The sequence below is a fragment of the Pelobates fuscus genome, chromosome 8, assembly GCF_036172605.1.
Source record: "Pelobates fuscus isolate aPelFus1 chromosome 8, aPelFus1.pri, whole genome shotgun sequence".
Classification (NCBI taxonomy): Eukaryota; Metazoa; Chordata; class Amphibia; order Anura; family Pelobatidae; genus Pelobates; species Pelobates fuscus.
Genome location: NC_086324.1, coordinates 81,247,688 through 81,261,281, shown reverse-complemented (window position 1 = coordinate 81,261,281; position 13,594 = coordinate 81,247,688). Strand labels below are relative to the sequence as shown.

General features: G+C 38.3%; 1 protein-coding gene across 2 annotated transcripts in view; it reads left to right on the top strand.

Annotated features, from left to right (window-relative positions):
- The window catches only part of CREB1 (cAMP responsive element binding protein 1), a 52,631-nt gene that overhangs the window by 15,272 nt on the left and 23,765 nt on the right, over positions 1-13,594 (top strand). Inside the window, exons 2-3 of one of the 2 annotated variants that reach the window (XM_063430119.1) lie at positions 8,469-8,590; positions 8,938-9,084. In XM_063430119.1, coding sequence (XP_063286189.1) covers positions 8,477-8,590; positions 8,938-9,084 — 261 coding nt within the window. In that variant the 5' untranslated portion in view covers positions 8,469-8,476. The remainder of the gene's footprint in view (positions 1-8,468; positions 8,591-8,937; positions 9,085-13,594) is intronic. The other variant, XM_063430120.1, reaches the window with a different exon arrangement.

Here is a 13,594-nt window from a genome sequence, read left to right as displayed (position 1 = left end):
GTATTTTTTCTTTATTTGTATACTGGATAGGAAGAGTGCCAAACTTAATAATAAATAATAAAGTTAATATACCTGTATATAAAATTCTAAAAATATATTTACGTAATTAAGTCATTTTATTACAATTTGAGGGACCTGCATGACAACCCAGGCAGAAAGTCCAGAGAATTTTGTTTGCAAGCTCTATATTTAACCCTGTAACTTTCCAGGACACCATAAAACCTGTACATGGGGGTACTGTTTTACTCTGGAGACTTCGCAGGACACAAATATTAGTGTTTCAAAACCATAAAACATATCACAACAATGATATCGTCAGTAAAGTGCCATTTGTTTTTTAAATATTTTTCTTTGCATTTTTGACACACAAAAGGCACCTTGACTGATATAATTGTACGTTTTACTGTTTTGAAACACTCATATTTGTGTTATGCGGAGTCTCGCGAGTAAAACCGAACGCCCATGTACAAGTTTCATGGTGTTTTTAAAAGTTACAGAGTGAAATATAAGGCTTGCATTTTCTTTTTTTTACACTGAAATTTGCCAGATTGGTATTGCCTTTGAGACAGTATGGTAGCCCAGGAATGAGAATTACCCCCATGATGGCATACCATTTGCAAAAGTAGACAACCCAAAGTATTGCAAATGGAGTATGTCCAGTATTTTTTAGTAGCCACTTAGTCACAAACACTTTACATTGCCATAATACAGACAAAGGGCTGTGTAGGAGGGGGGCTGTCAGGAAGCGTTTACTTACCTTTCCTGCAGCTCCTGTCAGCTCCCTCCTCCTCCGCGTCGGTCCGGTCAGCATCCCTGTCAGCTCCCAGTGTAAGTCTCGCGAGAGCCGCGGGGTCATAGCGCGGCCGCGAGACTTACACTGGGACTTGCAGAGGGAGCTGACAGGAGCTGCAGGAGAGGTAAGTAAACGCTTCCTGCCAGCCCCCCTCCACTGAACTGCCAATGCCACTGGACCACCAGGGAGTGAGAGCCCCCCTCCCTTCCATGTATCAAGCAGAGAGGGGGGACGAAAAAAATATATAAATTAATAATATACTATAACAAAAAAAATATTAAAATAATAATAATAAAAATGCCCACCCCCCACCAAGGCTTTGCAACACATACACAAACACACACTGCATCACACACTCACACTGTACTCATAAATACACACACTGCACTCATAAATACACACACTGCACTCATATATACACACACTTCATTCATTATATACACACACTGTAAATAAATATTCAATTAATATAATTTTTTTAGGATCTAATTTTATTTAGAAATGTACCAGTAGCTGTTGCATTTCCCACCTTAGTCTTATACTCGAGTCAATAAGTTTTCCCAGTTTTTTGGGGTAAAATTAGGGTCCTCGGCTTATATTCGGGTCGGCTTATACTCGAGTATATACGGTGTGTTTGTGTGTGTGTGTAATTTTTTTTTTCTTTTCTTACTAAAACGTTTAGACTCAGCTCCTTAAGGACGGCATAGAACGCTCTCCATCCTTAAGGGGTTAAGTAGGAATTTAAGCTTTTGCAGCACTGCTATATCTAAAGAGGGTTTACGTGAAGCTTAAAGAAAGTATATTAAGCATTAATGGTGAATGAGTAATTGTCACTTATATGCTTACGTAGTATGGTTCACTCCATATATTGTTGCTTTAAAAGTTGTTACATCCAAGCTCCGATGAAGTGAAGTAAACACATGAAATGTGTAAGACAGAGGTCCTGGTTTCCTGCTATGGTGGTCCCCCACCTTGATCTTCAGTTTATATATTTTTAAAACGAAAAAATAAAGTTACTGCAATGTCCTGGAAATGTAATGCTGTGCTTTGGTGTTCCCCGTGTGAGGTCTGGACAATTAATTTACATTTGGTGCTTTCTTGATTTGCCCTCCGTTGGGACACTAACCCATGCTGGGCAAACCTCCTCTGTGATACAGACACATTTGTTTTAGTGCCAGCATTTTAAGTGACATCACTTACTTTGTAGCTATACTGGATAGGGAGTTACGATGGCAAGCTCAGCATATGTGCTGTAGTTGCTATCCATGTAGGGCAGTAGGACCACATCTGCTGCTTTCCTTTGTCAGTCAGCTATATCATAAATATATTATAGTACCTCAGAGGGAATATATAAATAATGGGTAGAAAAGATTCTAAATACTTGAAACCATATAATCGGTAGTGAAACAGCAACCAACAATTCAGCCATGTGTCCAATATCTGGGGAAAGAAAAATACTTGAAAACAGGGTTTTCTGTAAAACTACTGAAATCTAATTTTGCATGTGAAGGAGTACAGTTCCTACAAGAATTTATTCAGAGTTGTCTTTCAACAGAGATGAGAAGTCTTGAGAATTATGTGATCAGAACCAGCGCATATTCCAGCACTCTACCCTCCTGCATTCCACTACCACAAACTCTTTCAACTTGTATTAAACGGTAGCTTACCATAACTTAAGATTTAATGACTAATGATTAAAATTAGAGCAACTAAAAAAATTCAAAATATATTAAAGAGTACCTCAATTATCCAACTAGAGAACAAATTCAATTGAATGAGAGCGAACTCATGTAAAATAAAAATATTATAGAAATGTCCTTACTCTGACAAATTTGTTAGGAAATAAACCATTTAAAGGTACTTCCTAGAATTTGATCACATTAATAAACCTAATCTAGATAATTATGAACTTACAGATCCTCAAGATAATTATGAACTTACAGATCTTCATCAGGATCCTAAATCAGTTTTTTTTTTTTATCCTGTTAGCACCAATGGTAATTATAATTTTTTTTATCTTGCCTTGGTGCTACCCGCATTCAAAATATAAATAAATAAAGTCAGAGGTGCACTCGCAGGTCTCGAATAGAGTAGTAGATGGTTTTAACCCCTTAAGACCGCAGCCAAATGTACAAGTTGTGATCCAAAAAAAAGTAAGCAAAACCTGGCATTTGCGCTATATGTCTGTCCAACCGTAATTCACCTCTTTCATATTAAATGCACCTACACTTATTATATATCATTTTATTCAGGGGAAACAGGGCTTTCGTTTAACATTTAATATTTAGGTATGGAACATAATTTAATATGAAAAAAATATACAAAAAAATGGGAGAAAATAAGAATTTTTTTAAATTTTTTTAGTTCTACTTGACATTTTAACTGTGAATGTCAAAATACTGTTTGCTTTTACTGCAATACAATACACATATTTGTATTCAGCGATGTCTCACGTGTAAAACAGTACCCCCTATGTACAGGTTTTATGGTGTTTTGGGAAGTTACAGGGTCAAATATAGTGTTACATATTTCAGTTTTTTCACATTGAAATTCGCCAGATTGGTTACGTTGCCTTTGAGACCATATGGTAGCCCAGGAATAAGAATTACCCCCATGATGGCATACAATTTGCAAAAGTAGACAACCCAAGGTATTGCAAATGGGGTATGTCCAGTCTTTTTTAGTAGCCACTTAGTCACAAACACTGGCCAAAGTTAGTGTTAATATGTGAAAATGCAAAAAACTAATTTGAACGCAAATTTTGGCCAGTGTTTGTGACTAAGTGGCTACTAAAAAAACTGAACATACCCTATTTGCAATACCCTGGGTTGTCTACTATTGCAAATGGTATGCCATCATGGGGATAATTTTCATTCCTGGGCTACCATACGGTCTCAAAGGCAACCTGGCGAATTTTAATGTGAAAAAACTGAAACGCAAACCTTATATTTGACTCTGTAACTTTTGAAAACACCATAAAACCTGTACATGAGGGGTACTGTTATACCCAGGAGACGTCGCTGAACACAAATATTAGTGTTTCAAAACAGTAAAATGTATCACAACAATTATATCGTCAGTGTAAGTGCCATTTGTGTGTGAAAAAGTCACTGTCACTGACGATATCGTCGTTGTAATATATTTTACTGTTTTGAAACACTAATATTTGTGTTCAGCGAAGTCTTCAGAGTAAAACAGTACCCCCCATGTACAGGTTTTATGGTGTCTTGGAAAGTTACAGGGTTAAATATAGTGCTAGCAAATTAAATTCCCTGAACTTTCGGCCTGGGTTGTCAGGCAGGTCCTGCAAATTGTAATTAATAAAATTACCTAATTATGTAAAATTATTACATAAATATATACGTAGAATTTATTTATATATGTGTATATGTATATATATATATATATATATATATATATATATATATATATATATATATATATATATATATATATATATATATGTATATAATTTTTTTTAAATTATTTGTATTTATATATAGGTATATATATATATAGTAATATATATATTATTTCGTTCTACATGTATTTTGATATCAATATATATTAATTTTAAAATACAGTTAGAACGAAATTACGCATGTTTATATATTTATCTATTTTTTAATTTTTTAATTTTATTTTTTAACGTATTTATATATTTCTTTATTATATATATATATATATATATATATATATATATATATATATATATATATATATAATGAAAATTATATATATTTAATCAATATCATTGTACGTGTATTTTGATATTAATATATATATAATTATGTATATATTAATATTAAAATACTCGTAGACAGTGTATGTATATTTATGTGTAATTGATAGGAAAATTTTGGGATTCTGCTCGTGTGCCTATAATAGAGGACAAAACAGTGCAAATATTGCTAAAACACTGTAATAAAGCTTCTGGTGATCAGAATGCACTCACATATTCCAGGAAAATAAAGCGTATTATGGGTGCCTCCCCTTGATGGAAACGGGGGGTATGTTCCTTTAAAATTCCCTCCTCAAGTGATGGCCAATAGGGTATCCAGGTCAGCGAGAAGATCCAAAAACCGCAACCAAAAGGAATACTTTAAAGGCTGGATCTTCTCGCTGACCTGGATACCCTATTGGCCATCACTTGAGGAGGGAATTTTAAAGGAACATACCCCCCGTTTCCATCAAGGGGAGGCACCCATAATACGCTTTATTTTCCTGGAATATGTGAGTGCATTCTGATCACCAGAAGCTTTATTACAGTGTTTTAGCAATATTTGCAATATGTTTTGTCCTCTATTATAGGCACACGAGCAGAATCCCAAAATTTTCCTATCAATTACACAGTCTTGTTATATGGTTATCAGCTGGGAGATAACCTTGGGAAGCCGTGTACCCATCAGTTAAGTTTTTTTTCTTTTGTATTTATCACTTGTTCACGGGTGTCCGTGTTTTGTTATCTAATGTATATTTATGTGTATCTATATACTTTGATCATATATATAATAAATATATATATGATCAAAGTATATATAATCTTATTTTTACACTGTTTTAACATCTTTTTATTTTATTTTCAGGCAGCAGGGGGAGTACCTGTCATTACAGGCACTCCCCCTGCTGGCATTGACATGGACGGCTATGCCGTCCATGTGATCGCGGGGTCCTCGCAAGGACCTCGCGATCACATGGCCCTGGGGGGCCGAAGCGGACGGAGGGGGACTCCCTGGGCTCCCAGGTAAGTTCCCCACCGGGTAAGTAGAAAAGATCACACGGTGTTCTATTCCGCCCTGTGGCGTTTAGAGCCACTAAAATGGGGACGGCATAGAACGCCCTGCGGTCTTAAGGGGTTAATTGAGTGAAAAAAAACTTCAATACATCAGTGAACAAAATCGATGTTTCGACCCCTCAAGGTTTTTTTCAAGATTTTTTGCATTAGCAAGGAGAGTGCCAAGTATATATGTGTGTGTGTGTGTGTGTGTATATATATATATATATATATATATATATATATATATATGTGTGTATATACACACACACACACACACATATACTTGGCACTCTCCTTGCTAATGCAAAAAATCTTGAAAAAAACCTTGAGGGGGTTTGGTCTCATCTGACCACAAGACTTTCACTCCGTTCTTCTCTGAATCATTCAGATATTCATTGGCAAACATCAGACGGGCCTGTAGATGTGCTTTATTGAGCACTGGGACCTTGCAGGCACTGCAGGCTTTCAGTCCTTCACAGCGTAGTGTTACCAATTGTTTTCTTGGTGACTATGGTTCCAGCTGCCTTGAGATCATTAACAGGATCCTCCCGTGTAGTTCTGGGCTAATTGAAACTCCACAAGGTGAGATCTTGCATGGAGCACAAGAGACTGACAGTTATTTTGTGTTTCTTCCATTTGCGAAAAATCGCACCAACTGTTGTTACCTTCTCACCAAACTGCTTGGCAATGGTCTTGTAGCCCATCTCAGCCTTGTGTAGGTCTACATTCTTGTCCAGCTCTTTGGTCTTGGCCATGGTGGAGAGTTTGGAATCTGATTGATTGATTGCTTCTGTGGACAGGTGTCTTTTGTACAGGTAACGAGATGAGATTATGAGCACTCCTTTTAAAAGAGTGCTTCTAATCTCAGCTCTTTACCTGTGTAAAAGACACCTGGGAGCCAGAAATCTTGCTGATTGATAGGGCATCAAATACTTTTTTTCCCGTTGCTGTAGGTTCAGTGTCTAGAAATCGCCTCTCAAACATGAAAAATTTGAATTTCGACCTTGTGAGTGTTTTGTAATTGTATCACCAATAAATTTAATACTGTAGTTTGACAAAGAACACGGTTTTCTTGCATTTTTTTCTTTTCCCAGATGTTTGACACATGGTTGAATTTTTGTTCGCCGTTTCATTACCTATTATATGGTTTCAAGTGATATCCTATTTGGAATCTTTTGTACCTATTATTTATATTTTCCCTCTTTGGTATAACAATACACAGCCTTGCTTTTGTTTTCCCTACAGTATATTTCTACTTTGTAGCATAAGGCACAGATTGCAACATTTACATTTACATTCAGCAAATTGCATATCTGGTACCCTTATGATGAACTAATATTGAATATTTGGGACTTTATATCACTTCTGTGCATCCGAATTGGACTGTATTTTGATGGATATATTTTATTATTTTCTGGACTTTGATTAGTAATTTGATCCTTTTATTTTGTCTACTTATTCATGTATATGTTTTGTATCTGCTCCTGGTCCCACTATCAGTCTTTCTGATTTGCTGCTTTTTATCTGCATTTAGAGGTTTTGTATGCAAACCTCTTGACCAGTTCTTTGTCTTATTTAGTTGATATATCCCCTTTTTCTCTTCTTGATTGGTATCTTTTGTGATCTCCTTTTTTGTGGTTCCTTCATAAGGTCCTTTCTATATATTTATTTATTGGTGGGAAAATAAGGGAAGAAGTGGGGAAAATATGAAATCAAACCATTTACTTGCTGTTTCTGCCTGCAGTCTCATTCAAAGGCAAATCTATAGTGAGTTTAGCTGGCATTATCACTTAAAGATCTGTCCTTGCATTTATTTACTAAACATTAAACTACATGAAATGTAAACCAAATTGCAAATTTCAGGCTAAAGTAGCCAAGCTTAGTTGTCAGATATTCCGAAAATTACTATTTTGTCTTAAATTTTAAATCTGTTTTCCATTTTACTTGTTAAAAGCCTGATTTGATAAATAGTAATGTAATCTTCTGCTTATGAGTTCGTCATCTCTCTTAATTTGTAATTGATGCCAGATATACTCTGTAGATTTGTTCTTGCATAGAATGGAAGTAGGCTTGATAAGACACTGCTATGTAGGAACTTCCAGGAATGACACATACATAAATCGTAATAACGAAATGTATATGGACACATTCTATCTCACGAATACCTTCCATGTATCTTAACGTATAGGATTTGAAGGATAACCTACAATTCCAAGACTTTTGTCATTTCTGAGTAACAATATGTAAATATGTGGAAGAATTAAAAAAAAAAAAAGAAAAAAAATGGATTAAAACCAGTAACTATTTACCATGTAAGGTGTATGAGGTTGATGGGATCACACTTATAACACTTATCACTCTCTTTAATTTTTGTAAGGCTGTTTGGGAAGCAGCACACTTTCTCGGCTCCTTACCACACCCCGTTGTCTGCACAGAGCGCACCGTGCATGCGTGACCACATGATGATGCCCCACTTTCGCTGTCTGAAACGCAGTATGATCTCTAGACCACGGTATATACTAATAGGCACTGAATAGTGCATTACGAGCACAAGCATTTTATGCAGTTGCCAATTAGTATGCGCTGCACAGCCGTGCTTGCGCGACACACCTGCACACTCCAGTCAACACACAGTTTGGAAAGCACGGATAAAGCACATAAACAGCAAGCCCTGCTTCTAGTCTCTATGCACGGATTGTAAAAATGTACTTATATTAACATAAGATTCTATTTTTTTGTTTAATATCTGATTAATGCATTAACTATTTTAATATATTAGTTTTTATATCTTAAGTGAAATAGTTTATTTGTTATATTATGTGTTATGCAGTCCATATGGATAATTAGGTTAGTGGAAAATAAGGGTAAGGGTAAAGCCATATTCACTGCAATTTGTAGGTAACTAAATGACCATGGAATCTGGTGCAGAGACTCAACAGAGTGGAGATGCGGCTGTCACAGAGGCAGAAGCCCAACAGATGACCATACAGACCCAGCCACAGATTGCAACATTAGCACAGGTATCGAGTGCTTAACTGCTTTCTACTTTTTGATAAATAGTATGCGAACAATTGCACTTGAATCCATTCATCCCACTACGCTTCTCTATAAAGATTTGTGCTTGTCAATTAATCTAACTGTATTTTTGTGAATCTTAAAATATTTCTTGCGGTTGCCTTTTCGTATTCACCATGAGCTTGTCAATGTATTGTTTGCTTATTATAAGTGATTTGGTAACCAAAAAATATGTAATGCATTACTAAAATGCTGTAATTTAAACACTGTGTGATTTGTTTTTTTGGAGAAAAATAAAACACAAAACTAAAAACAAAAACACATTCTCTCCCCCTCCCCCCTTTCCTATTAGGTATCCATGGCAGCTGCACATGCAACATCATCAGCCCCTACAGTGACATTAGTCCAGCTTCCCAATGGACAGACTGTTCAAGTACATGGAGTTATTCAAGCTGCACAACCATCTGTCATACAGTCTCCACAAGTACAGACAGTGCAAGTAAGTTATTTTTGGGAAGATACATTTATATCTTTAAAGAAACATGAGTAACCAATGCTTATTCAGTCTTGTGGGGAAAATATAACTTGCCCATTTACAGGGTTATTTGTGTGATTTTCAAATTTAAGACATAAGTAGTCAAACTAAAAGCATAGCTGACTTAGAGAAATTTTTCACTTTGGCCATTTTGCCCTTAAAATTTATAGTCCATTTTAATTCTCACCTAAAGGACCACTATAGGCACCCAGACCACTTCAGCTCAATGAAGTGGTCTGAGTGCCAGGTCCCTCTAGTTTCAACCCTGCAGCTAAAAACATAGCAGTTTCAGAGAAACTGCTATGTTTACACTGAGGGTTAATCTAGCCTCTAGTGGCTGTCTCACTGACAGCCACTAGAGGCCGTTTCCGCGATTGTCACCGTGAAAATCACAATGAGAAGATGATGATGTCCATAGGAAAGCATTGAGTAATTCTTTCCTATGGGCGGCTTGAATGCTCTGGCTGCGAATGCGCATTCTGTGCTGACGTCGGCAGGAGGAGGAGAGTTCCCCAGCGCCAAGGGAGCCCGGCGCTGGAGAAATGTAAGTGACTGAAGGGGCTTTAACCCCTTTAGCCCAGTGGGAGGGGGGCCCATGAGGGTGGGGGGGACCTAATAACCCTATGGTGCCAGGAAAACAAGTTTGTTTTCCTGGCACTGTAGTGGTCCTTTAAGTGAATAACTCCGTTAGTGTTGTCTATCTTTACAATTAAACTAAGCAGTAGTGCCCAACCAAATGTGCCCAGCTCATTCCAGCTGATCTTAAATAATCATTGGCAACCTAGTCAGTTGACACAATTACAGGAAAAAAACCTAGGAAAGTTGAATTGGAAAAATTCTCAGATATTCAGTCTGACTATGTTGGTCTGACATGAAACTTAAATTTTTAGTTCTCAGCAATTTACATTTTAATGGATAACCATTGCTTGGACATGTGCAATGCTGCTGCAAACTGAACCCCATTCATTGGGGAAAAATGTATTTATTTTAATATGGCATTCAAATAAAGCTTTATCATCTACCTCAAAGAAAACAAAACGCCCAGGTTGCACTTACCTAAATTTATCCTAAGGTAGATCTCCGTGAATTCTATGTTTCTAGGCAAGTTGGAGTGATTTATGTTTATCAATGATCTAGCAAACTTTGACTTTTGCTTCACATCCATCTCAGTGTTCTTTATATTGGATAGCATCTTCAGACTGGGGTCTGTTTAGTAAGTATGTTTCAGATTTTACTCTTCCGAGTATAGTCTGTCCCTGCAGGCATTTTGATGTAAACACTGCCTTTTCAGAGAAAAGAAAGTGTCTACATTATTAGCTAGGGAAATCTCCAGTGGCAATCACTCTCTGCGTGGAGGCACTGAACTTTCCCCATAAAGATGCATTGATTCAGTCTTCTTGGCTGAGATCATCAGAATATACAACAAAGTCTGTAGGAAAGCATTGGATTGACTGAGATCTCTGCCAAGGAGGCAGATCATGGCAGGGGCAGCGCTGTCAGGTCCACAATGCGCTGGAAATAAGGTGAGTTTTCTACTTTATTTAAGGGGTATGGCCAGGGGGCTAAAATGTGCTTTTAACACAAAGGGTCAGGAATACACATTTATACTCCTGACCCTATAGTGTTCCTTTAATGATGTAAGGCTTTGAACATAATTTCACAACTTTATTTTTTAATTTTATATAATTATTTATCTGTGCCCAGCTCACAAACTTAGTGGACTAGCATGAGTAAAATAAAAGAGAAATAGTCAGAGTAGATATGTATACATTTGTTTAGAGTGGTCTAATTGGAAGCTGGGGTTTTTTTATTTTTGGGTAGCTGGGGGGCTTTCCGAATGTCTCCTCGAGATCTGGCCATGGCGGGTTTACAGAGAGCCTGGTCGGAGGGTCGACAGGTGAGATTGTTCCCATCTGTGGGTACGATGTGTGGACCTAAAGTGTCCCTGGGCAGAGCATTTAATTAACCTTTTAGTGACCATTGACGTATCCGGTATGTATGTATGTAGGTATCTGTATGTCCGACAGAAAAACGTGGGGAATTAGAGCGCTGGAAGCGATCATGATAGCTTCTAGCAGTTCTAATGGTATTGCAGCTATGCCTCGATGTTGAGTCATCGCTGCAATACCCCCCTCACTGCTGGTGGCCGGCAGTGAGGTTGAGCATCGGAAGCAATCAGACAGGCTTCCAAAGCTCTGCCTGTACTCAGTGCCTCGAGGGGTCGAGGCACTCGGTTAAAGGTAACAATAAACCATTTAAAAAAAAAATTCTTACTTACAGAAATACACACACTATACAAACACACTGCATTCACTATATACACACTACAGAAACACACACTCTGCATTCATTATATATACACACTACACAAACACACACTCTGCATTCATTATATACAGACACACACACACTCTGCATTCATTATATACACACACTCTGCATTCATTATATGCACACACTACACAAACACACACTCTGCATTCATTATATACGCACACACTACACAAACACTCTGCATTCATTATATACGCACACACTACACAAACACACTGCATTCACTATACACACTGCATTCACTATACACACTGCATTCACTATACACACTGCATTCACTATACACACGGCATTCACTATACACACGGCATTCACTATACACACGGCATTCACTATACACACGGCATTCACTATACACACGGCATTCACTATACACAAACTACACACACTGCATTCACTTTACGCACACTAAACAAACACACACACACAGCTCCCCTGTCTAAACACACTGCATCCTCTACATGTGCCATGTATATTTTGTGCATTTACCTTTAGAAATAGTTTATTTTTTCAAAATGGTAAATGTACAGAATATCAGTAAATTATCGGCCTAAAAGTTCACAGATTATCGGTATCTGTATTGGTAATCAATATCAGTCGATCCCTAACACCCAGCAAACCAATCTGGAAAACTGAATTGGGAAAGCCCTATATTGACTCTGTACTTTTTCAAAACACCATAAAACCTGTACATGGAGGTATTGTTATACTCAGGAGACTTCGCTGAACACAAATATGAGTGTTTAAAACAGTAAAACTTATCATGACGATGAAATCACCAGTAAAAGTTCAGTTTTTGTAAAAAAATAATGCAAAAAAACAATGTGAACGCTAACTTTGTCAATCGTTTGTAGCTAAGTGGCTAATACAAAAGACTGGACATACCCCATTTTGAATACAGTGAGTTGTCTACTTTTACAAATGGTATGCCATGATGGGGTTAATTTTCATTCCTGGGCTGCTATACGATCTCAAAGGCAACATAGGCCCAGCAACAATCTGGCAAATTTCAATGTGCAAACATGGAAAAGGGGAAAGCGCTACATTTGATCCCTGTAAGTTTGCAAAAACCCATAAAACCTGTACATTGGGGCACTGTTGTACTCGGGAGATGTTGCTGAACAATATTGGGGTGTTCTTTGTCAGTAACACATAACCGGAACTGAGAATCCATGCTAAAGTACAATGTGAGAGAAAAATAATACTTAAAAATGACTACCCAAAAGTTTTAAAAAGACTGGTGGTAGAATTAGTGTATGGAAAGTGTTAAAATACCACTATTTGAAATACTCTAGGGTGTCTACTTTTCAAAAATATATATGGTTTGATGGGGGTAAATTACATTGGCCAGCATTAAAAATGTCCCATATGGGGGGCGGAGCCAAGCTACCATGCTGAGAGGTCGCACAGGAGATGAGCTCCGTGCAGAAATGCTCTAAATAAGCCAAAATTGGGGCAAAAACCACAAATAAGACGGTTGGGCGACCTGGGGAAATGAGAACCAAACCGTGGGGCCAAGACTCAGGTATCCCGACCGAAATCGGAGGCATCTAACCACGGATAGATCCGAGGCCTACTCAGACCAAACGAGGGAAGCGGACGATCTCCACACCGCCTGCAGCCACGCACCTGGAGGTCTCCCGGTACAATTCCTACCCCCCCCCTGCCGGTGAGGGATATCCCGGCACCTAAAACTTCCAGCTTGAGACACAGCAGCAAATCCGAAACGGGATCTGCCCCACACAGCCGGACCAGCACTGGCAAATATTAGGCCACTGGGACGCAGCCAAGATGGCCGCCCAGCAAAGGCCCCAAAAGCGGAGCATGTACACCCAACCACCCACGCACTCCCTAGGGGAGTTCGACCGGTTCTGCAAGAGCCTTTGGACCATGCTATATAACCGTGGAATGACTTACCACCGGGCAGCAAGACTAGTGGCTACATGGATTCGGCCAGCGACCCGTCGGCGCCATTATAGGCACCCACCACAGGCACCCAGAAAGGCCGCCAAACTACGCAATCACCGCCGTTCACACTGTAATGGGCGCGGGACAACTAAATCAGCCTGCCATGCCGACTACTCACCTGTTCCGAGAAACGGCGCTCAGCAGAGCTCGACCCCATCCCTCCAAGACTGGG